The 23,906-nt window shown below is 42.2% G+C and overlaps 1 protein-coding gene across 1 annotated transcript in view; it reads left to right on the forward strand.

Annotated features, from left to right (window-relative positions):
- Positions 1-980: 980 nt before the first annotated feature.
- The window catches only part of TFAP2B (transcription factor AP-2 beta), a gene marked incomplete at its 5' end in the record, with an annotated part of 28,274 nt that continues 5,348 nt past the window's right edge, over positions 981-23,906 (forward strand). Inside the window, 5 exons of the mRNA XM_080617055.1 lie at positions 981-1,061; positions 6,003-6,461; positions 11,773-11,833; positions 19,777-19,996; positions 22,567-22,685. Of these exons, the coding sequence (XP_080473181.1) occupies positions 981-1,061; positions 6,003-6,461; positions 11,773-11,833; positions 19,777-19,996; positions 22,567-22,685 (940 nt within the window). The remainder of the gene's footprint in view (positions 1,062-6,002; positions 6,462-11,772; positions 11,834-19,776; positions 19,997-22,566; positions 22,686-23,906) is intronic.

Raw genomic sequence — 23,906 nt, forward strand, 5'->3', positions numbered from 1 at the left:
TGGAGAAGGGTTTGCTAAACTCCTCTTTTTCCCCTCTTTTTTTTTTTTTTTTTTTCTCCTAGAGAAAGTATTTCCAAGTTATAAAATATACAGTCCAAGTCTGAAGTGTAAGGCTTTCAAACTGAAATCATTGATAAATTTACTCCCTTTAGATGTGCTTGAATGTGCTTGATGAGACGCTGCTTTGGTGTTTTACTGCATATGGGAGGATAATTTCTGGACATGTAAATAAAAGCATACTGCATGTGGCGAAAAGCATAATATCTCGTTTTAGATGATGAATCGCCTAGTGCAGAAGCAATTTATTCTTTATTTTAATATAAATATGATCGAAAAAATATTCCTTAATTTGTCCTATCTATCTATCTATCTACTCATACATATACTAAAATAGCGGATATATGCACTATATAATATGTATATTTGATCACTGTGCATCCACATATATATGGTAAATGTATAAATATATGCGCAAACATGCATTTATATACCCTCTTATATAAATTGATCAGGTTTGTATGTACACATACATATGTAATGTGTAGCATACATGTGCCTACATATGTAGGAATATAGAGAATTTACATATATAAATGTGTCAATTTATATTTGTCTGCACATGGAAAAAGTTAAATTTTCGGTGATATGTGTGTGTATGTGTGTGTAAATGTACGTCTGCATATGTGCAACTGTGTATATATATACATCTTTTTATGCCTACATAGAAGTCTAAGTCTCTTTATGTGTATATGTATATATCTAGTCACATATATGTCTGTAGATATATGTAACGATGTAACAGATAATGTTTTTTACTATCCGATTGAGCTAGAATTCTGCAGCCTATTGTTTCAGACAACACATATAAGTTGCGATGGAAGAGGAACGTCGGATTTGGTGTCTGTCCCCCATTTCCAATTATAGATGGATCATTACAGACAGAGAAGTACTGAGAATCCAGACATCTGCTCTTCACATGAATGCACTCACCTCCTAGAGAACAGCCTGCCATCATGCTCTGGAAACTGGTTGAAAATGTCAAGTATGAAGATATCTATGAGGTGAGTATATAATACACATATGAGTAAGACAGCATATGTATATTTAAATGTATATATAGTATATAGATACAGGCGTGTCTATATAATACATATATAGCTCTACATATACATACAGGCAGAAATAGAGACGCATACACCAACACACACAAGTATACAGACGGGAAACCAAGAGTAAATGCTTAAATGCTTATTTATTTGCATCTTTGTATTCAGAATGCCAAGTCTTAAACTTTTTTTTTTTTTTTTTTTTTTTTAATGGAAAAGCTGTTTGATGCGATTTAAAACATCAAAGAAATGATCTGGGGGTTGGAATGAGGCAACTTATAGGCAAGAGTTTGGTTGTTTATACCTCCAATTAAAAATAATTCGATTAAATATGGACATATGTCTAGGAAAAAAAAAAGCTAAAAATAGAAGAGAAACACAATCTGGTGTTCAGGGACTGGATACATTTCTTTCTTTTCTTTCTTTCTTTAATTTTTTAATTTCGCAATTCCAAGCTGGGCTAAAATTGAGTTATGATTTTTTTTTTCTTTTTCTTCTTTTCACAATCGGATGCGGTTTTTACGACTTTTTATACGTATATACCAATAGCTAAGATGTACATGGATACATATACTCGCATTAATTAAGTTGCACATACATTCTTTCACGTCTGTAAGTACACGCACCCGAAATGATACATTCAAAGGCAGCTCTGCATAGTCCGCAAACATAAAAAGTTGTGTGCTTTAGTCAGACTTCTTCGCTATTTTCGAGGCCAAAGGGGGGGGGGGGGGGAGGGGGGGGCGAAATCACAGTGTAAACATCGCGAAACCTTTCTTAATTTTGCACAGTTTCCTGAGCCGGATCTTTCCCAAACGGGCTCCGCGAATGCATTTCTTGTAAGTTAACCAGCGGGCTGGATTTGCTCCGAAGCGGGGAAAAAGACGTGTAAGGGAAGGCGCTCTGCAAAATCATATTTTAATCTTTTTTGATTTTTTTATTTTTAATTTTGTTTTTAATCTGGCAGAGGCATTTGCACGGCGATCGCGGGGGGGAAGATTTTCAGAAGGGCGTAATCCGCCAGCTCCAGTGTGGAGGCTGCTCCGTGGGGAGGTGACCGGGCAAGAGACCGGGGACAGGGCAGAGGCCAGATTCCGGGCAGAGACCAGCTACTGGGCAGAGGCAGGCAGGGACAGAGATCAGGGCAGTAGCAGGGACCGGGCAGGGCCGGAGCTGGTTACCAGCCTGCGGACTGGGCAGACTCTCGGTACCCGGCAGGGGATGGGGACGGGGACAGGGCAGGGCAGAAGCCGGATACCGGGCTAGGCATCGGACAAGAACAGTGGACCAGGCAGGAGCCGGGGACAGGGAAGCGGTCAAGGACAAGGCTGGGTACCGTGCAGGGGCCGGGCAGGAACCGAGAACCGGGCACGAGCCAGGGACGGGTCAGCGCAGGGGCCAGGGACAGGGCAGGGTGCCGGGGACCTGCCGGGAGCACGCCCGGGGTAGCGCCGGAGCACGCCCGGGGTAGCGCCGTCGGGGCCGCGCCGGCCCCATCCCGTCGGTCCGCCGTAGCATCCCCATCTGGGAGCGCGCTCACACAGCGGGGAAACTCACGGGCAAAGCAGAGAAGGCGCCAGAGGGAGGGCATGGCTCCCACAGCAGCAGCCAGGCAGGGTGGACTGGACGGAGGGGAGCGGGAGAGCGGCCGCCTGCCGCACCGGAGAAACGTTTCCACTCCCAAGAAGCTGCCGTCAGGCTAATTATCAACTAGCAAACCCCAGCATATGCAGAATGAGCGCAGCCCGGCATGTGTGTTTCTGTCCGCGTGTGTGTGCGTGTGTCCGTCCCGCAGGCACAGTCCGCTGAGCCCTCGCTTCTTTTCCCTTCCCATCTCCGGGCACAGCCCGGCCATTTTCTCTGCCTTCCCGCAGCACCAGGCAGCAAAACATCTCCCCTTCCCTGCTTCGACGGGGTTTTATTTCCCATCCTCGTTTGGAAGGGGATTTTGAAGCCGCTGAGCATTTTACAGACACTCTTGTTTCTAGACTGCCGTGGGAGAGAAGCTGAGCTGGGGAGCGGTTGGGTAGGATTTGGCTGTGGGCAGGGTATAACCGGACTTGTGGTGATCCTAAGACGTTTTGTAACGCGTAGCATTAAAAAATAAAGCCAAATTGTGGTGGGTTTTTGGGGGGGGGGGGGGTTGGGGGTTTGTTTGTTTGTTTGTTTGTTTTGTTGGGGTTTTTTTAGAGCTGAAGCCCTCTAGATCTATCTTTTCTAAAGAAAAAATTGTTTCTCTTCTTTACAATTTATAATTAACGTAGGGGAGTCTCAGCCACTTAAACTGAATCTGTTGTTAAAACAGAAGTGTGTGTGTGCGGAGCGGGGGGTGCTCTGGGAAGTGTGAGTCTATTTAGTAAGGAACGTAAGTTGAACTTTAACAGAAATGGCAGATAGTCCAGTTGAACGGGTTCCCGCAACATCAAAAAGGTTTTATATCGCCTCTGGCTTTGCCTCACAACTATAAATTTACCACCCTTTACAAATCACTGCATACATTTTACATTTGGATGAAAATCTGGACGTATACGTACATATATTTTTATTTATTTTTTCGTATCGGGAAGGGAGAAAGAGGATTCAGAGAGAAGTGAAGCCCAATTTAGTGCAGATTAAAGTATTTATTTGGCTATTGCGAATAAATACGATCTGTAACATGCATCAGAAGAGCTTTATCCTCGCTGTAAATAGACATATGTTATAGAGACTGCATGTTTCTTCTTCCATTTCTTTAAAAAACCAGGGAAAGTAGAGGTTTGGGAAAGCAGAGGTTTAGGAAAGCCTGGTTTTCCTCGTTATTTGTTTAAAAAGAAAAAAAAAAAAGCCACAAACAAAAACCCAAACTTACAAGAACAAAAACATCGAAGGTAAATAATTCCTCGTATTAGGAATGTATCATCAAACGTAAAAAAAAAAAAAAAAAAGAAAAGAAAAGGAAATATGGGGGGTTTCTTCTTTTTCTTCGCCTCTAGCATTGTTTCCTCTCACTTCCCCGCTTCAGTCCCGTTCCTACTTTCCGCATCTTCCTCCGCTCGAGTTCATTGAAGTTATGCCTCTTCCTTGCTAAACTTTTTCCCCCCTTTCCCTCTCCCCAACCTCTGCTTCTGCCAGCCCCCCTCGTCTGATTACATCTAGTAATTCTCCACTGAATGAACGTCATTTACAATAGTAGGGGAGCTCTCGAGCTGGCTGCCAGCTTCACGCTCCATTTGGTCCTGCATTCTCCCTTTAAAGTAGTCGTGTAATATTAATAGTCATGAATATCAATTATTATGAGGCGGTGTAGAGAAGGAAAGGGAGGAAGGGGTAGCAGAGCAGTCTGAGCCTAGCCTTGGGTTGAAGAGGATTGTATTTGGGAGCTCAAAGGGAAAAAAAAAAAGGGGGGGGGAAACCCCAGAGAGGGAGGGGTAAATCATATATGTAGATAGAGGTTTCCAGGCTCGGTTTGGGGGGCATTGGTCCTTTTTTTTTTTTTTTTTTTTTTTTTTTTTTTTTTTTTGATGGATAGACTTCGAAGTATTTCAAGCTGTTCTGTGTCCAACACGGCCCTTTGCAGATCTCCTTGATATTTTTTTCCCCCTTCAATTATTAGCACTATCACCATTATTTTCTTTTTAGCTATTACAAGACTTTTTTTATTTCCAGATGTTAGTCCACACCTATTCCGCCATGGTGAGTTTGGATCCATGTTGTACTAGAATTGCATGTTCTCTCTCTCGATCTGTTGTCTCTCTCCCTCTCTCTCTCTTTTTAAACGCCTTTGGCTTGGTAATTTAGCACAATAATTGGAGGAGGCTTGCAGCTGCTTCTCCCTTTTTGCATTGTGTGTTCTCGATTTGAGCAAGGGGAGTTTGGGGGGGAGAGCAAGGAAAAAAACACAACTTTTTTCTTCCTTTTTTTTTTTTTTTCCCTCTCTAAGCCATGTGTGCCATTGCTTGTGGGGGTTTGAGCTCCACTTTGTGGAATAGATATTTTTCTTGTTTACTTTTACCCTCGCAGCTTCAGCTCGATGGAGTTGAACAAAACTCTTCTCCCACCTTTTCTCCGAAGCCTCCACTCGCTCCACCCGTCCCGGCCCCCCACACACCCCAAACACTTTTCATTACAATTGACCTCCACCCTATTCTCTGGAATATAATATTGGGAAAGGAGAAAAAAAACATTGGAAATAGCTGGAGAAATCAGAAATCACCGCGACTGGATTTGTTCAATACCGATGTTTCATTTCTATTTTTTTTTTTTTTTTTTTTTTTTTTTTTTTTTTTTTAAGGAGTGGACTCTCTTTATACAAAAAAACCCCGTGATTTTTTATTTTTTTTTTTCAAAAATATTTTTTGCACAGCTTCTTTCCTGGGAGTCCTCCGAGAAGTGCAGCTTTCTTTTTGGTCTTTTCCAAGTGAAGATGGGTTGGTGATTTTGAGTTTCAGGACTTCAGCAGTGGGAACAAACTTTAGGCAGGACAAGGGGTGGGCTGTTTTGGAAGGATGGGTGGTTTAGGGTTCTCAATATTTTTAATTTCTTTTTAAAATTTGGGGTTTATTTTGGGAGATGCTGGAGGGGGAATCATATTACTGAACTGAAGTCACGAATCATAAATGCATATGGAGCACTCGTTCTACATTTTTAATTACGACATTTAGTATTTCTCCCTCAGACAGATCCCCCTTCCCCTCCTTGATAGTTACTGGGAACAGACACGGTCTGGGTGGGAAATGCTGGGACATTCCTAATCCTTGGCAGAGGAAGGAAAGGACATACCTGAAACCTGGTTTACAACTGGTTGTATTTATAATTTGTTTTATTTTGGGGTGGGATTGTGCTTCTTTTACTTTTTTAAATATTATTATTTTTTAAAAGTCCTCTCTTTTTGTTGCTTTTATTTCATTCTGCTTGTAGGACCGGCATGATGGAGTTCCCAGTCACAGTTCCAGGTTGTCCCAGCTGGGATCCGTTTCCCAGGGACCCTACTCCAGCGCTCCTCCGCTCTCTCACACCCCATCCTCGGATTTCCAGCCGCCTTACTTCCCACCCCCCTACCAGCCTCTTCCTTACCACCAAAGCCAGGACCCTTACTCCCATGTCAATGACCCCTACTCCCTAAACCCCCTGCATCAACCCCAGCAGCATCCCTGGGGCCAGAGGCAGAGGCAAGAGGTGGGATCGGAGACGGGGTCACTGCTGCCGCAGCCTCGGGCCGCCCTGCCCCAGCTCTCGGGCCTGGATCCCAGGCGGGACTACCACTCCGTGAGGAGGCCAGATGTCCTGCTCCACTCAGCTCACCATGGCCTTGACTCCGGGATGGGGGACAGCCTTGCCCTGCACGGCATCGGGCACCCGGGGATGGAGGAGGTCCAGGTAAGGCTTCGCGTTGCTTTCTCCTGGGCCATACAGATGCCTCCCAGGCTAGAGCCCCCATCCCTCGGCTATAAATCATCAGCGAGGGGCTTACAGTAATATCGGTGCAGGCTACCATTCTTTTTCAGTGCTGAGATTATAATCCAGCTACTCCCCCTCTCCCCGTCCTTCACTTTCTTATTATTATTATTATTATTATTATTATTATTTAGAGATAATTTATTTCACTGCTATCACTCACTGGCTCTGCTTTGCAAACCAAACCTTACTCTGCAAACAGAGTGCAGGGGAAGGCAGACATACTTTAAATATTCCACGTGTTTCAAAGGCTGGCAAAGTTTAAACCTGGCTTTTCAAATTCAGGTTATTTTCCATGCAATCTCAGTTTACGCCCTCCCTTAACCACCCCAACCAATTTCCTGCCGTTCAAGGATTTTGATGAAACTGTCCAATTACTACATTTTTCATCCGGGAGGGAAAATACAAACAAAACCCAAACCAAAAGCAATAACCGGTCATCGGGAACAAGACTTGAAACACTCCTCCCTTCCCTTCTTTTTTTTAAGCATAATTGGTAGGGTAGCACTGATTTTAAATAGTTTGATTCCCTCTTTTGGGTAACAAAGGAGTTTCAGGGGGCTCAAAGCACAGTATTTCTCAGCCTTCTTCCATCCCACGCGAAACTCATCAGCACGTGTTATTAAAAAAAAAAAAAAAAAAAGAAGAAAAAAACACAACCCCAAACAAACACACAAAGGCCCTTAACAGCTTCGGTCCTGGGGAGTGGGGGGAAGGGTTTGCACCTTGTTGGAGCAGGGCATGGTCAAAGAGTGGGACTCCAAACCGGAGGAACTCAGGGACCAGTTCTTGTGTTAGGCTTTGCTAGTAGGGATTTGGGGGTTCCCCTCCAGTCACCTCCCTCCTCCCCAAATCTAGGTACCATATATATATGCATATATACGCATATATACACTTGGGATAAACAAACGCTGGATGGGATACGGGCTTCAAAGTTAGAGAAAAGGGAAAAGAAAGGAGAAAAGAGGAGTCTGAGAAGGTAAAACCAGCCGTGAAAAGGATCCTGCTGAACATGACAAGGACAGCAGCAGAGGGGTGGCTGGTTGCATTGGCTTGAGCCTGGGTTTAGGACTTCAGGGAAAAATCTCTGCGATTTGCTGGGGCAAAGTGCTTTAGAAATAGAAAGATTTTGGGTTTGCTCCTGCCTCCGAGCTCGTCAGGTCGCTGGTTTCCGCGGCTTTGCAAGCGGGTTTTGAGAGCAGAGAGCATCCCCCCCGTTCCTGGGGCTCGGCTTCCAACCTCGGCTGAGCCAAACGGCCTTGGAGGTCAAGTCGAGTTTTACCTCTGTGAACATGTCTATCTTTCTCTGGATAGACGTTAAGTGCTGTTTGTGCTTTCGTATTTACACTTTCCTCAAAGAAAAGCTGGTGATTGTTGTGCTCTTGTGAGAAAGAAAGACAAGAAGGGAGGAAAGGGGGAAGAGGTAAAAAAGGGAGAAGAAGAATATAAAAGGCAGAAGAAACGAAAGGAGAGAGAAAGAAGGGGAAAAGAGAAGGGTGAGAAAAAGACAGAAGCAAGGGGGAGAGAGAGGGAAAGGGGAAAAGGTGGGGAGAGACAGGGAAAGCAAGAAAGTGACAGAGACAGTGAGAAAAGAGAGAGAAGAGACAAAGGGTAGGTGAGGAGAAGAGAGGAAAAGGAAAAACAAGAGAGAAAGATAGAGCGGGGAGGGAAAGGAAGGGGGTGAGAGAGACACCGAGAGACAGAGAGAAAGTGAGAAAGAGAGAAGAAAAGGTCCTACTCAGCTCAGAAAAAACAGCTCTCCTTCCCTTTTCCAGTAAAACATTCCCGCTACGGGCAGGGCTCAGCATCCATGGAAAGTGCCTCCCCCGGCCCCCACCACCTCGGGCAGGCGATCAGGCTGGGATCGGTCTGGAAAAGGGATGGAATGGGGATAGGGATGGGACTGGGCCGGGGCAGACATGGCCGTGTGCCAGCAGGCATGGGGTTCTTGTTTTGGGGTTCTGAGGCCGCTGGAAATTAAACAGGCCCTTTATTTCTAAAAGTTTGGTCACAGGCCGGGGGAGGGGGGAGAAGAGGAGAGTGTCCCAAGGAGAAACACGTGAAGGAAGAAGTGTCCAACTACCAGTTAGCACAGGCAGGAGGGAAAGCAGCCCAGTGCTCTCTCCTACCGTTCAGCATTTTCTATTCTTGTCTCCTCTTCTAGTGGCAGAGGAACCTGGGCAGTTTCCCAACCAGATTTTTAATATGGATTTATTGTAGAGCCAAGGAATCCGTTCGAGGGATTTTAAATATAAATCTACAGAGATTCCTGTTCAGGCGATATATACTTACTTTCCACGAACACTAGAGAGAATTTCCAAGAAGGGTCTCAAATAGCTGTTTGGTTTAGTTTTGTGGTGGTTTTATTTCGTTTAGTAGTCCAAAAAGTTGAACCGATATCTAGGTATACAGTTGGATAAAGATGTGCCTCTTTGCTTTAGCTTATACGTGTCTGATCAAATATGTGCCATGGGAATGGGCTGGGCTGACAAGGGAACATGAAACAGAAAGAAAGGCAGTGCGTGACAGAAAGAAACAGTGGTTATTTTACGAACGCCAAACTCAGGCCATGTGTGAGCCATTGTCCAGGGCTGGAATTAAGTGATTGTAACATGATAGTGCTCTGTTTTTGTAAACAGGACGTATTGTAATGCTATTGCTGCTCCTTCCGAGGGGCATTTTCAAACTGCAAATTACAGCCCTCGCATAGGGAACAGAGAAGCCAAGACCTAGTCATTGAAAACAAATTTGCGTCATCTAACAGGGACTCTGAAAACAAACAAACAACCCCCAAACATTGCAACCTCAGATATTCCCACACACACCAGCTAGGAAAAAGAAAGGTTATACTAGTAAAAGATACAATAAAGAAAATATTCAGGGGAAATTCAGGCTCTTTAAAGGGAAACAAGAAGATATTTTTTTCTCTGATATATTCATAGCTGTTGAATAAGGTGGATATATATGGCATCTAGGAAGCTCTGTGCTATCAGATTATTGGAGGAATGAAGGGAGGGGAATCTTCCTCTCGAGATTTTCCAAATCTGTCTGGAAACTCATCACCTTTCTCCTCCCCACACACACACCTCCACTCCTCCTCCCTCACACTGCCGTCCCTCTTTCTACGTGCTAGCTAGAGACACGGAGAGTTAAGTTGCGCCAAAACACCGAAGTCTGTTATAAAGTAACCCCTGGTATCACTTTTAACTAAAGAAGTCTAGTAATTAAAAGTCTGAGTTGTTTTTCCACGTTTCCGCATGCAGTCCTAATTAAATCTTTACGATCCTCTCTGTGACTATTAACTGCCAGCATGCTGAGCGAATATCCTGTACAAAAACCCAGCAGGAGGGCGTAATTAGATAGAAAATCAGACAGGAGTCTTCTCATTAACTACAACAACTAACCCACGTTGCTGATGGAGCGAGCGGAGCGCACGCACAGGCATAAAGCGTGGGCACAACCATCTACTCTACAGATAAGGTGAGATGAGGAGTTAAAAAATAAAGAAGTAAAAATAACAAAAGGGAAGAAAAGATGGTGTTTCGTATTTACCTCCACTTTTGTGCCGTGGAGGTGCACAGTGATGTAGGATTTGCTCATCATCCCTCTTTGGGAGCTGCTCAGAGAAAAGAAGACTGTAATTTTATTTTGTGCCCTTTAGGTATGTAGCCTATTGATTATGAGAGAAAGACACAGCCATGCACAAACACACAACAGAAGGAACCGCTCTGTGTGTGCGTGACCGCTTGAGTGTGTATGCAAGGAAAATGAAAGGAAAAATCTCATAGAAAATATTGTTCCGTCACATTTTTGGGGAGATGCAATTTTGTCATTAATCATATTCCGTCTTAAATATCTGGTGATCAGAGAGTGCCGGAGATAAGGGCTGGATCCGGATAACCTCAGCCTTTCGTGGTAGCAAAGATAAAGTTAAAATAATAGCGAACAAAATAATGGCTTTGCTGTAAAGATGTTTTCTTTATCAGGGAAAAAAAAAAAAGAAAAAAGAAAAAAAGCGACAACTCCCCAGATACGCAATAACCTGGGGGAAAAAAAAAAAATGCCCTCAAACCCTAAATAGTAATGAGGAAAATAAAATGATAAACCCAAGAAACCCATAGGTCCTCCCTTTCTCTAATACCCAGAATTTACCCTAAAACGGAAGCTGCCATAACCCTGCAATAAATCGCTCTGATGACACCTCTTTAGGAGTTTTTTTATGCGGAGTACCGACCGCAGATCCAGCGGTAATTTTGGTTTGTTTATTTGTAGTTTAGTGGTTTTTTGGTGGTGTTTTTTTTTTTTGGTTTGTTGTTTGGGGTTTTTTTGTGTATACCACTTTGGTATTGAGAAATGAAACCCAACATTTGCTGTGTCCTCTGGGCCCTTCTTTGTTCTCTTCCCTGCTAAAGAAGTTAATGCCGTAATAACAGGTGTGCTCTTATACGGGCTGAAAAGAAAGGGGAAAGAAAGGCGGGGGGGGGGGGGGGGGGCGGGGATGAAGGGGGATGGGGTGGAGGAAAGGCTTGAAAAGGAGATAGGGAGACTTTTTCTAGGCAATCAATTTCATAGTTCCTTCTTTCGATAATGTATATTCCTGCTCCTTCTCCCCATTAATTCAGGAGCTGGAAATCTTCTGCTTCGGCTCCGAACCATGGGGGCGGATCGCTCCGGCTTTAATTAAAAGTCCATAATGTAAACTATTGTATATAAAAAGTAAATGGCCTTGAATTATTAAGATGTAACAAGGTTAAACAAACAAAACAAAACACGCACACATACACGCAAAAGGTGGGGGGGAGGGAGGGAGGAAAGCAGAGGACAATTTAAAGTTGTCCTTAATCGTGTTCATTTATGTCATGCGACAGATCTTGCAGATGTTGCCGAATTGCCGGATTTTCAAAGGAAGAAATATAAACCTTTATCGAATGCAAGGAAGTCTATGTGATTCCTATGTTTTATAAGATAACAAACCAAATATTGCACCCATATGCTTCACACCGGTTTATTATTATTATTATTATTATACATACTATAATTTGTAAGAATTTTGTTTCCTTGTCGATTTGGAGGAATAATGCTAACAATAATAAGAATGATTAAGAAATCCCTTTTCCCCCAGTGAATTAATATAAATGGAAATAACAGAAACTTCAGTTTGGAATGACATGATTTATGTACGTGATTCTTTAATATCCAGTCAATTTGAATAGTGATGTTTTTATATCCACAGTCAGTTGAAGATGCCAATAACAGCGGTATGAACTTATTGGACCAGTCTGTCATTAAAAAAGGTATGGATTATTCCAACAAGCTAGAAGAACTTGTACTGTGTAGCAAAATTTTCATGATATCTTTTTACTTTGGGACAATTAATTTATCCGGAAAGTAGGTATAGATGGCAGCAAGGTGTATAGTTGGTTGGATCGGCAGATAGACTGAAGGGGAAAGGGAATATCTGTGAAAGGAAAAATTTATATTCCCACCTTCTCCCTCCTTAAAGGGTTTAATTACCCAAATGTCCCTAATGGAGCACCCCATGGCCAAATGCAGTTTCCGGGGGGGGAGGGGGGGGGCTTATCTTTTAACGCGAGAAGAAGGCTGATTCCCTTTGGTGCTGAAATGTATTTCCCAGGCCAATCAAAAGTGAAGGGGAGAAAAAGAAATACTTATGAAAAGACAGCCTCGACTTTCTTCCCCCCTTCTTTCAATAATCCCCCTTTCTCCATGCCCATTTTGTAAATCTCCCTACATATGCGCACATGATTTAGTGTAACTGCAGAATCACCCCATACTGTTAAAGGGAATGTGATATTAACAAATGTTTGCAGTCTCTTGTACAGCTGTAAGCAAAATAATTAACTAATTAAACTAATTAAATGTAATTACAATAACTCATTTCGAGCGTATTGCAGCTGCTTAATTTTTTTACATTTCTCTGACAGTCACTCGAAGATGCTTGGCGATTAGTGTTGTGTTATGCTGATAGACATTAAACAGATCACACGCTGCAAATGTAGGGAAAGCTATCTTTAATTATCTAAGGAGTTTCTATTTCTAGATTCAATTTTAAGTACCAGAGATGAGCCTTAGGAATGCTGTCCCTTATGCTTACTATCAGCAGCACTTACCTCTTATTTGTCAAATGCGAACAAATACTTTAATAGGGATGATCTTCTAAAATGTAAAGCAAAATAACAGGGAGTATGTTTATTTAAAATGTATTTAAGGCAGTATGAGGTCCTTCCGTGTATTTATTGTTTTTTATTTAAATCCACGTGTACAGTTTCTCTCTTGCACACACACGATCAAGGTCTGGTTATTTGAGGGAGGAAAGGTGAAAACTTGAAGACCATTTGGTAGCGTTATTTAGGACCATCGGTTGAAAAGTCGAAGGTGGTTTTGAGAAATAGAAAATTACTCACCTTTTGGTTTTGATATATACAGTGAAAAGTTGTTTCTCCTGGTTTAGTGCAGTTTGAATGTTCAGTCGGTTTTGTGCTCAGGGTCTGTAACCTGATGACTTTTGCTTGTATTATCTTCCCTCCCCACCCTCACCCACCCCCCCGCCCCGCTCTCCTCCCCTCTCCTTCCCTCCCCACCCCCGCTTAACACCTCATACTCGATGTTTCCTCTTGGGTGTATTTGATTAATTGGTGCATGATTTGTGGCGAAGAGGCTCCTTACTAGCGTTGCTCCCTTTTCGTATATACCTTTCGCAATCTGTTTTCCTGCAGAACACTTTTCTGTTGATCACCTTGGCGAAAATACTCTTTTTTTTTATATATATATATATATATATAAACACTCCACCCGCCTTCTGTGTCTCTCCTTCCTTCAGGGACAGCAGAGACTGAATGCGCATGCTGGGCGGTACAGTTAGATAGCGAGTAGCACTAAAATGTGAGTATTAGTAATTACATGTCTTAGGTGTAGATATAGGGGTGCTTAATGTGTATGGGTATTGCAAGAGCTCCAGGTCGAGTAGCTGCCGCATAATCCCATATAGGTGCGATTACATGCGCCTATGTGCAGCCATAAGAAGAGATACCCTGAGTTTATTCATGGTGAACAGGGATAGATATGCAGTTTGGAAATGTTACTAAAAAAAGATCCTGAGATCTGTTTTAAAGTCGCTTTAGCTTTTTGCACAAGGTGTTTCCTAGGTACTGAGGGGGAGAAATGGGTAATAAATAGTAGGTCACGTTTGTGGCAGACAATATTTAATCAGGACGAGAGAAGGAGCCACACAGACACGGTCCAATATCGATTTCGCCTTGTTCTTGCAGTTTGTCGCTTTGATGATGTCCTTTGAAGCAAGAATAAGTTGTTGAAACTCTCCAAGTTGTTATTGCAGGCAGATGGACAGATAGGTAGAGACTGAATTTGGGACTGTGGAGCACTCCCCGTGATACAGATTTGATAGACAAGGGTTAGAGTGGGACTATTTCACCAAAACCTGAAACACTTTAATTACGATGTAGTTGAAAAAAAGTATAATGTGGACTTGATATCTGAACCATACAGATTTGTGTTTGTTTCTTCATAGTCTTGGAAGCCTGTAGAAGGAATTACCTATCTATGCAAAAGTATTGCCAAAATATTTAGGAAATTACACAGGAATTCATACGCGGCTATCGATTTATCCCGCGTATCGATCCCGCACAACAGATGACATGCACCCAGCCTCTTGTTATGTTTGCTATCTGAGCTTCCTTGACATTTCTGAAGTAATTTAGTTAAGAGGAAATGAGTTGTTCCCAGTAGAGAGAGCAAACGAGTAGAGTGAAGGTAGCCAGCGTGATAAATGGCTCTTTCATTTGGAGATCTCCAGAGCTCGTTTAAGGCTAATTTTCTGTATTAGCCCCCTTTGAGCTATTAATGCAATAGGCAGGGACCGTGGCCCCTCGGCTCTTAGCTGCCCCATTAGAGCGAGCATTAAGCTACCAAGCCTGAACTCTGCTGTGGTGGTGGTGGAGCAATGAAAGGTGCTTTTTAAACTCTCCTAATCTAAACTGGCAGAGGGTGGTTAATACGATTTGAAGAGGGCTGGTCAATGAACAATCAATAAACTAATAATGAGAAGGATGCGGTACATTAACAGTCTAAAAATCAAACGAGACGTTAAAAAATCAGCGTTAACTCTTAGTTCTATTAAGATTTGGGTGGTGGAAGTGAGCGGGAGGGAGTCAGATTAATCATCGAGATGATAATAATCACCAAGAGCATTAATATCAGATTTAACTCGGCTTTAAGAGCTCACCGGCTGCACGTTTTGAGGCCTTTCCCTCGATCCCTGCTGAAATACAGAGAATTTTTATGTATGTCAGGAATTAAAAAGCGGGTCCCCTTGTCACCTGTTCATTTGGGATGCCCTTGGCACCGGCTATGGCCAAAGAAGTTCTCCATCTGACAAATCCTGCATGGCCCGAGTCCTGAGTTAATTTTTTGTGACTCTGGGGCACAGCCAGCGACCTTAAAATTATTCTGATGTATTTATTTACTTTCAGCGGTTTCTGCCAATCGTCAGCAAACTCACACCTGATTTGGCACGAAAGGACACTTAACCCTAACACCTTCATTCTCTATCTCCTTGCAAACAAGCTCTGCTCTTACCATTTAAAAGAAATACATGAAAGGAGGCGTCTTAACCTTAAAAACCCCAAACAACCTAATAATACAACATGAGATTCCTCCCCGCCTCTTCTTGAAGCATCCGGATAAATGATTAACTGAAAACCTCTCTGGCGTCAGTTTTGCAGGTGATTGACCTGGGAATGAGAGATGTTGCTTCCCTGCCAGTTTCGTGCTTATTCCTGGATTACCCACTGAACCTTATGATCCCCTTTAACTGAATGCAAAACAATTTCGAGGGAATACATTTCGCTTGGAAATTTAGTCCCGGTTTTCAGGGGAAAAAGGACTTCGGTGGAGGAGAAGAGAGGGGAGGTGGGAATGGAGGAGGTGAAAGGGAACGGAGGGAAAGGGACAGGAATACACACTTTCTCCAATTGTTCATTAAAATTAAAATAACAACCGGGTCTTTCAGTGGCAGTGGGTAAGACCCTGTCTCCGGACTTTCTTGGTTTGGCTACCAAGTCAGACCAAATCAACTTACAACAAAGTCCTGTTGTTATAATGGACAAAGAACTTCTTACTGATTTTAATTTGCTCAGTGGGCAGATTTTTTTTTTTTTTTTTTTCATAAAAGGCTGTTTGAGAGCTCAATAGCAAAATAGCAAGAAGTTTTGGCAATGACGTTTGTTAGTAAGAAATTTAAGAAATATTTATTCGGATTGATTGTTTGATTGACTGACAGGTGATCGTATTATTGACTTGGGTTATTGCAACGATATCCATAGAGTAAAGCCTTGTTATTTAACTATTTTCAGGGCATTATTTTATTTATTAATATTTATTCTATTTATTTGTGCCTTTTTTCTATTTATTTATTTATTTTTAGTGCTCCTCAAATGCCCTTTTATTTCCATTTCCACTTCTGCGTCTGCACTGGTGCCCATTTTTATGCTTTTGTGGAAAGCAACCCAACAGAGAATCGCCATTAACAACAACAACAAAAAAAGAAAAACCCAAACCCAACCAAAACAAAAAAAAAAAAAAAGAATAACCCCAACCCCTAAGACTTAATGTATGCACAGAAAATTGTAAACATGTAAAGAACTGAAAGCTTCATGCTGAGTTTCGCCATGCTCCATTTCCCCACCATTTCCTGCTGTCGTTTTAAAGCGATCTCACTCATCTAGAGAACCCGTTTGCAGGAACAGTGTGCTTATAATTACTAACAAATCAAGCGGCTACTGTTGCTCTCCCGGTTTATTGATAAGCTGAAGAGAAATGGAAGGGGGAGAAATGACAAAGAGGCTGTAAGTAACCGCAGGAGGAGAAAAAGAGAAAGAAAGAGAGAAAAGGATAGAAAAGAAGGAGGAAAGAAAAATAGAGAGAGAAAGAAAGGAAAAGAAAAGGCAGAGATTTTGGAAAGGGGAATTATGCATTTGTGAGTGCTCACATACACACAGCAAATAGAGTTTGGAAGGGAAAGAAAACTGAATGGTTTCTGCTGCAGATAACAAGAACTAAAAGGCATAAAGTTAAGGCAGAAGTGCTGGGGATGCTGTGTACACGTGTGTGTTACTCTGATTATTTCAGTTCCCGCAATCTCTAGCCAAAAGGTAAAGTTGACATGGGCTTCAAATATATTCTGCATTACACTTTATTTACATATATTCAGGGATTTGACACTTGCAGCTGCTCACACGGACATGTATATCTCTTCACCCACTAAAACCTCCACTTTTCATTATCTCTAGTAATGTCTGGGCTCTATCTGAAAAGCTATAGCCATGATAAACATATAGATACGATATAGATAGAGGTAATTCATTCCATGGCAAACACTTCTTTTGAGGCAACATTAGGTAATTTACAGAAGATATAGAGTCTAGATAGAATACATCTCTCTGAAGCTATGAAATTGCAATAGATATGCTTACCCCGCCTGGTAAGCTTCTAAAATTTAGAGTTATTAGAGTCCAAGTGATGGGTATATTCATACCGTCCTTTTGGGAGAGGCAGGAGTAGCGAGAAAAGCTGAGAAGCTCTCAGCATAGTGGGGGAGGGCACCAAGGCAGCCTGTTTCCCAAAAGCAATTTGCAAGGGGGAAAAAAAAACCCAGCAAAAACCTGAGCACGTGAAAATCCATATTTCAAAGGTTAACTAATGTAATGAGCGCTCCAAAAGGGCAGAGCAAGGAGGGTGTGAAGCACATTTTGCCATTGCACGGGTCCCTCACTCTTTAGTGAGTTTGGTCTAAGATCAGATGTTCGTGGGATTGCTGCCTCTTGTTTAATTTTTCAGTTCACTGGACAGTGACCTGATAAACTGGTAACTAAATGTAGCCACTGTAAAGGTGTACTGGAACCACTGAGCCCATATGTTGGGCCAAGAGAAAAATGACAATCATGAAATCTCTCTGGTGGCACTGCTTTACTTGTTGTTGTTTTCTTTTTCATTTATTTATTTATTTGTCACTTTTTGTTGATGCTTCACTAGAACGACATTGCAGGACATCATGCATGAAACAAGTGATATGTCTACGTATAACGGGGGGGGGGGGGTGCGGGGTGGGGGCTGGGGAGGAATTTGTGCGGGGTGGGGGCTGGGGAGGAATTTGTTTTTTGTCTACCAGAGCTACCTCTGATACTCCAAATTAGTCTTTTCCCATAGAATCAATATCAATCAGCCCCCGACCGCCGCCATTAATAGCAACGAAAGCAAGAGTGGGCCTCTAACTCTTCTATAACTGTTTCTGTGCCATTCTCAAACTATTTGAAACTGCCTTTATGAGCTGTATAAAGTGCCTAACTAAAAATAATAGAGAAATAGGAATCCATCTCACTTTCTGATTCCCTGAAGTAAAGCCACTCAAAATAATTTGTTTATACTGGAGACTATATACAAGGCATACAAAGCAATAAGTATGTCTAAAATCGACATGCCTTTTGGTTTTTAGCTGTTATAGAGCTTTTATTGTGAGGGTCTGGTCTGGCAATAGGAAATGATCTGTAATAAAAACAGTGAAACAGGGTTGTGTCTATTCCATACACTGAGGTTATAAAATTGGCAATTGCCCAGTAGTTAGCACTTGGTAATATATTAGGATACCCGATCTTATTGTTTAGCAGCTCCAGACGACTTAAATATCCGCTCAACCCTAACGGTTTGATTCTCCAACTATGTTGCAAATAAACAGGGATTTTATGACTTAACTGACATGTATTATGACTACCTAAATAGCTGACATATGTGCATAATAGAACCCTATTATTTGCCGAATTGGTTTTGTAATTGATTGAGTGGAAACGGGAGACGGTGGAGCAGTACCTACTCGACGAGGGTATGTAATCAATTAGTTTTCTCCTCTGAAAGATGCCCGCTGGACTGCCAGGATTCTACCACCAGCAACTCCCCTAATTTTGGAATGCATTTTCTATAGGGAAAGGAGTGTTGCAGCCATTCCAAAAGGAAGCAGCAGTAGCAGCTGTCAGCTCTTATTAACTCCTGCATAAAACATACCTTAAGTACTGTTTGTTATCAATTACTTGTAGAAATGAAACAACTGGGGAAAATACAGCGAGGCTCCCTATAAATTAAAGCGATTGGCTGATTGATTAGAGCACCTGCTGTAAATCATCACACTTACCCACAATTATGAGGGAGCTATTTCAGTTCATTCGTAAACAAAATTCGGGTCACGGGGGAAATGCTCTCATTTCTGGTTTAGCCAGTTTTTGTTGTTGTTATTTATTTCTGAGTGTGTATGGCTGCTATTATAGGAATTTGTTTGTTGTAATCCCCTTGGTAACCTCACTGATTTCTCAGAGAAAAGAAGTATTTCTTTTTTATCGTGGACAGAATAGCATGTTTTAATTTTGCTTAGTTTTGCTTTATTGTTTTCTTTTGATTTTTTCCCACAACTGCCTTCATATGTGTTACATATACCTATAGTTAGCCATAACTACCTAAAGATGTGTTACAGTAACAAGATCAGCTTTATTGAGGGGCAGGAGAGTTCCTATTACTTCACGGACAGCACAATTTGATCAAGGTAGAGAACGCCATGGTTAGACCAGATTTCTTTTTTTTTTTTTTTTTTTTTCTGGTGTTCATTTTTCTGAAAGAAAAGACTCAATTTATTTCATAAACCAGAGTTAATAAAAACACAAAGCAATAACAGAGCTGTCTTCTGGTTGCTGTATCCTCCAGCCTTGATACTTACTTAAGACAGCAACACCCTTCGTGTAGTGAATTTATTCCTGGCTCAGCTTAACAGTAATGGAAACATTAGCAAAAAAAAGTAAATTTTCCTTTTTTTTTCCCCTCCAGAAAGGCGCTGTCCGTTGTACAAAAGGCATCGGGGGGCTCTGGGTGAGACACAGGCTCAAACCCGAAAGTTGCCAGGTGCTTGCCAATATGTATTTTATTTCCCAATGATCAAACCCTGCATAGAGGCTGTACTGTACCACCCTTCTCTCCATCCATCATTCATGGAGCAATTTCCTAGAGGTTGGGGGAGCAGCACCCTTTAGGTTGCTGGAGGTAGCCAGAGACTCAAAATTCCCTTTCATTTTGCTGTTCTGTGCATGTCAGAGAGACTTATCCAATACTCCTTCACGACATGATGGTTTCTCTCTGCCCTCTCTCCCTTTTCTTTTTCCAGTTCCTGTTCCTCCAAAATCTGTTACTTCTTTGATGATGAACAAAGATGGCTTCCTGGGTGGAATTTCAGTCAATACTGGAGAGGTGTTTTGCTCTGTACCTGGCCGCTTGTCCTTGCTTAGTTCAACTTCAAAGTATAAAGTAACTGTAGGAGAAGTTCAAAGACGCCTTTCTCCTCCAGAGTGTCTGAATGCATCCCTTCTGGGAGGAGTACTTAGAAGGTAAGAGGCTGGAGCATGTGTGTGAATATGCCTATGGGTGGGCATCCGTGCATGCACCAGAAATATTTGGTCAACAGTAAAGATGATTGCAAGTACTCACTGATCTTATTGCCATAGCTTGTGTGTGTCACATTCAAGGTTAGGTCAAAATATGCTGTATTCAGACATTGAGATGAACACATGGAGACTAGAGAAAGATGTGGCCACTGAAGTTTCTATCAAAGAATCTGGAACTTGTCTCAATTCCAGAATGAAGGAACTGAGGCAAGAAGATTTTCACTCTTGTACATGCTCACACTTTCTACCTTTTCTTCTTCTCACACTTCTCTCTTAGAAAACTATCAAAATAAAACGTGATTATGGCCATGTTGCAGTTAGACATTGCAGGATGAACCATATGCATTTCAGGACCTGATGTATTTCTAGGGATTTCCTAGATAAATCCATGAGGCTACCTTTATATGGCTATAATGATAAGGCAATTAACATGATGTTACACGAGACATTATTTAAATTGGCAGAGGATTAATAGGCAACCTGTAACTTATGTAAGTAGCTGACTAAAGAAAACCAGCAACAGATAGCTTTGAAAGTCAGAAACTTAGTTCTTCATCTAGAGAAAGTTCCTAGAGGAATTATTCACGGTTGATCTTGAAGCCTTTGCTATTTAACATTTGTGCAAATCGCCCACTAATGTCCTGGTGGGTTTTGCTAAAGACCTCAAAATTGTTGGCGTTATTGGTACTGAGGAAAATAAAGACCAAGGGATGACCTAGAGGTTTGGATACCGCCCCATCATAGCAAGTGGGAGATTGTGCATTTAGGTACCAGCAACAAGAATTTCAGCTCTGAGGTCATCAGCTGGAAAAATCTATCAGAGAGAAAGGCTTTTTTCTTTTTGGTAGTGTCTGAAGGGTTGTGAATTGTCAGAATTACTTGTCTGGAAGAAAGGTGGGCTAAGACTCTATGTCCAGTCAGAACAGGGAAGAAGCCATGGCATGAGGTACCAGTTCACTTAAGCCAGTAGAAAGCTGAGAGGGGATAAGACTTCGTTTTCTATGTGTGAGGTATATGCCAGACTGGAAAATAAAGCATTACTTTGAGACAGGAACACATGCATATAAATTGACCCTTAATAAATTTCAGATCATGTTTAAAAATTGCTAATCTTAAAGAAGAAAATACTTTTTCCAAATCCTGCAGGAGCAAATGGGCAATGTTGACTGTAAGATGTTTTAAAAAAGTTGTGTCTGGATTCCCTCCCCTCCCTTCCCCCCTCAAAAAAAATCCGCGATGGCGGCTGGAGATGTGGGGAAGTCCTGCCACATGCTGTCAGTCACTCAAAAATACACTTGAGAATTAGGGTCTCCTAAAATAGATGCCGTTCCACGTGAATGTCTGTAATCATTGTTCAGACGTGATCTTTGCCAGTGAGAGCAGCAGAGAATTTTACTTACAGATGCCAACCTGCCTGCTCGTTCTGTACAACTACAAATGGAGCAGGGAGAACATCTGAGAGATACACTGTAGGAAATATAATTAGCAAGGTAAAGAAACATCATTATTGAACTTTAGTGAATTTCTGGAGTTGGCCCAAGCCATCGTCATTGGCTGCTGCTGACTTCAGTTCCTATCTTGAATTTAAATTCTAGACAAGCTTTGGTTCATTTTGTTCATTTTGTTCATTTCTTGTAATTCTGCCATCTAGCCCTATTTACTTTGATATAAAATAGTGGGAAGCCAGCCTGGTTCTCTGTCGTTTCGCTAAGACAGAGTACTAATCCTTAAATAATTTTAAGTGAGAGCTAAGAGATGTTTGGGAGAGACTCCGATTTTAGGTGCCAAAACTCTTCCTGATTTCGCAGGTGGCAAAATTTCATCCCTGGGGGTTTACATATGTATAGGCGTCCGAACAATAGATGTGTATTCCCACCTATAGCTCACTCATCGTTTTATTGTCCTTATCAGTAACCTCCGACAGGCATTCAAATCTTCCTCCAGGCAATCAGTTCCCTTTGTGTAACGCACCCTGCCTTCAGGTGAGCAGTTCCTCTTAGCATCGCCTTTCCGCACCAGAACACACTCAGACACACAAGCGCAAAAATGGGTTAATATTTTCCTCCCTTTCTATTTTATCCACAGGCGCACACATTCTCGCATTGAGCCTTCCAGATATTCCTCCGCCTCGCTATCCTTCCCATCCAGGCTTTTTCCTGGAATAACCGAGGATTTAATTCTCCTCTTACCTTTCTGCCCATCTCCTCACTCCATCTTAATACCAGCTAGTATCATAAAGTAGGAACCCATTCCCTCTCTAAATCAGAATGCTGCAAGTTAACTATTGCTATCTGGCATTATTTGATTTCCCTTGATAAAATAGGGTGGAAAGTGGGTTAATCCCTACTCCCAGCCCCAGGACAAATGAAGGAAATCTCAACAAACCCGAGCAGGAATCGGTGCACACCAGGTTGAGTGAAAACCCTCCCAGGCTCCAGTGACTGCACAGACTAAATGTTTCTTCCAGGAACACCGCGGGGTTAATCACGATGTTCATTTCTTTACAATTCTAGAGCCAAATCGAAAAACGGGGGGAGATCTTTGCGAGAAAGGCTAGAAAAAATCGGTTTGAATTTACCAGCCGGCAGACGTAAGGCCGCAAATGTCACTTTACTCACTTCTCTAGTGGAAGGTAAGCCGGGGGTCGCAGCTTCCTTCACCCCCCTGCCTGCTCTGAACTCGTGTCTGACATTTTACGAACCAAAAATAAAAACCCAAACCACTTTGGGATCAGATGGGAAAACCTTGCAGAAGTAAAATTCAGGACGGATTAGGATGAACACGGAAAAGGATCCCATTCCCCAAAATTAACTCACAGGCTGAAGGGGCGTTGGTCGCTTTTGGTGGCAAGAATGAGGCTGTGTGTGTGTGCAAGTGTATGTGTATGTGCATGTGATGCTGCAGGGCAGTCCCATCCCTCACTACTATTAATTTCCAGCCTGTGCTCTCCAACTCCACATCTATTCCATCCTCCCGCTGTTTCGCTCCTCCCAAGCTTATTTATGGCCACTACAGGACGCTCAATGAAGAAAAATAATACAGAATTTATTTATTTTAAAAGAAATAAGAGGAATATCAGAGTTGCAGAGTGCTGTTTACCTTAAGGTGTCTAGAACTGAGCAAAGAGAAAAGCTGTTCCTGAGGAAGGAGAGAGGGGAGATGAGATTGCACCTCATCTTAAATCGGCAAATGTCGTTTTGGATGTCGGCGTGTTGCCTTGATTTATTTTTACGGTATTGAAAAGTAAAATTTAGAGACACTAATATGTTTAGGATACGTAAGTGTTTATGTGAACAGAAGTTGGACCTTCTCCAAAAAAGCATAACCGAAATAGTATGGATGCAATTATGAATTATATGTATCGGCATTACATATAGACACCGAGAAGCGTTTAAATAATCCACTTATCTCTGTTGCATATAAACATGCATAAACATTTGAGCTAGATAGTAACTTTTCGACTCTTTTGTGGAGTTTTGTGAGCGATAAGACATTTCCTCATGCAGAGAGGGCTCGCAAAAAGTCGGGGGCTGATAGAAAGGAGCTCCCATATAAGGTTGTGCGAAGCTCAAGGTAGGATATAGGGTCGCACTGGAGGAGAGGTGAAGCATCTCGGGTGCGACAATCGGGATTAGCTCAGCTTCACTCTCTTTCCTGCCTATGTGGAGATCGGTGCATCCTTCTCCAGCAAAATCAGCTCCTTCCCGAAGCTGGCTTGAGGTTCAGAAACCTGTGCGGTTGTAGAGTGATGCAAAAAAATATGTTAAGTGTGTAGTAAGGTATGCTTTCCTCTGATTTCCTTACAAATCAACAGTTTCTCTTGAGAGCTCCCTCCTTTTGAGAGAAGCTGAGC

Source organism: Psittacula echo (assembly GCF_963264785.1).
Source record: "Psittacula echo genome assembly, chromosome: 4".
Lineage (NCBI taxonomy): Eukaryota > Metazoa > Chordata > Aves > Psittaciformes > Psittacidae > Psittacula > Psittacula echo.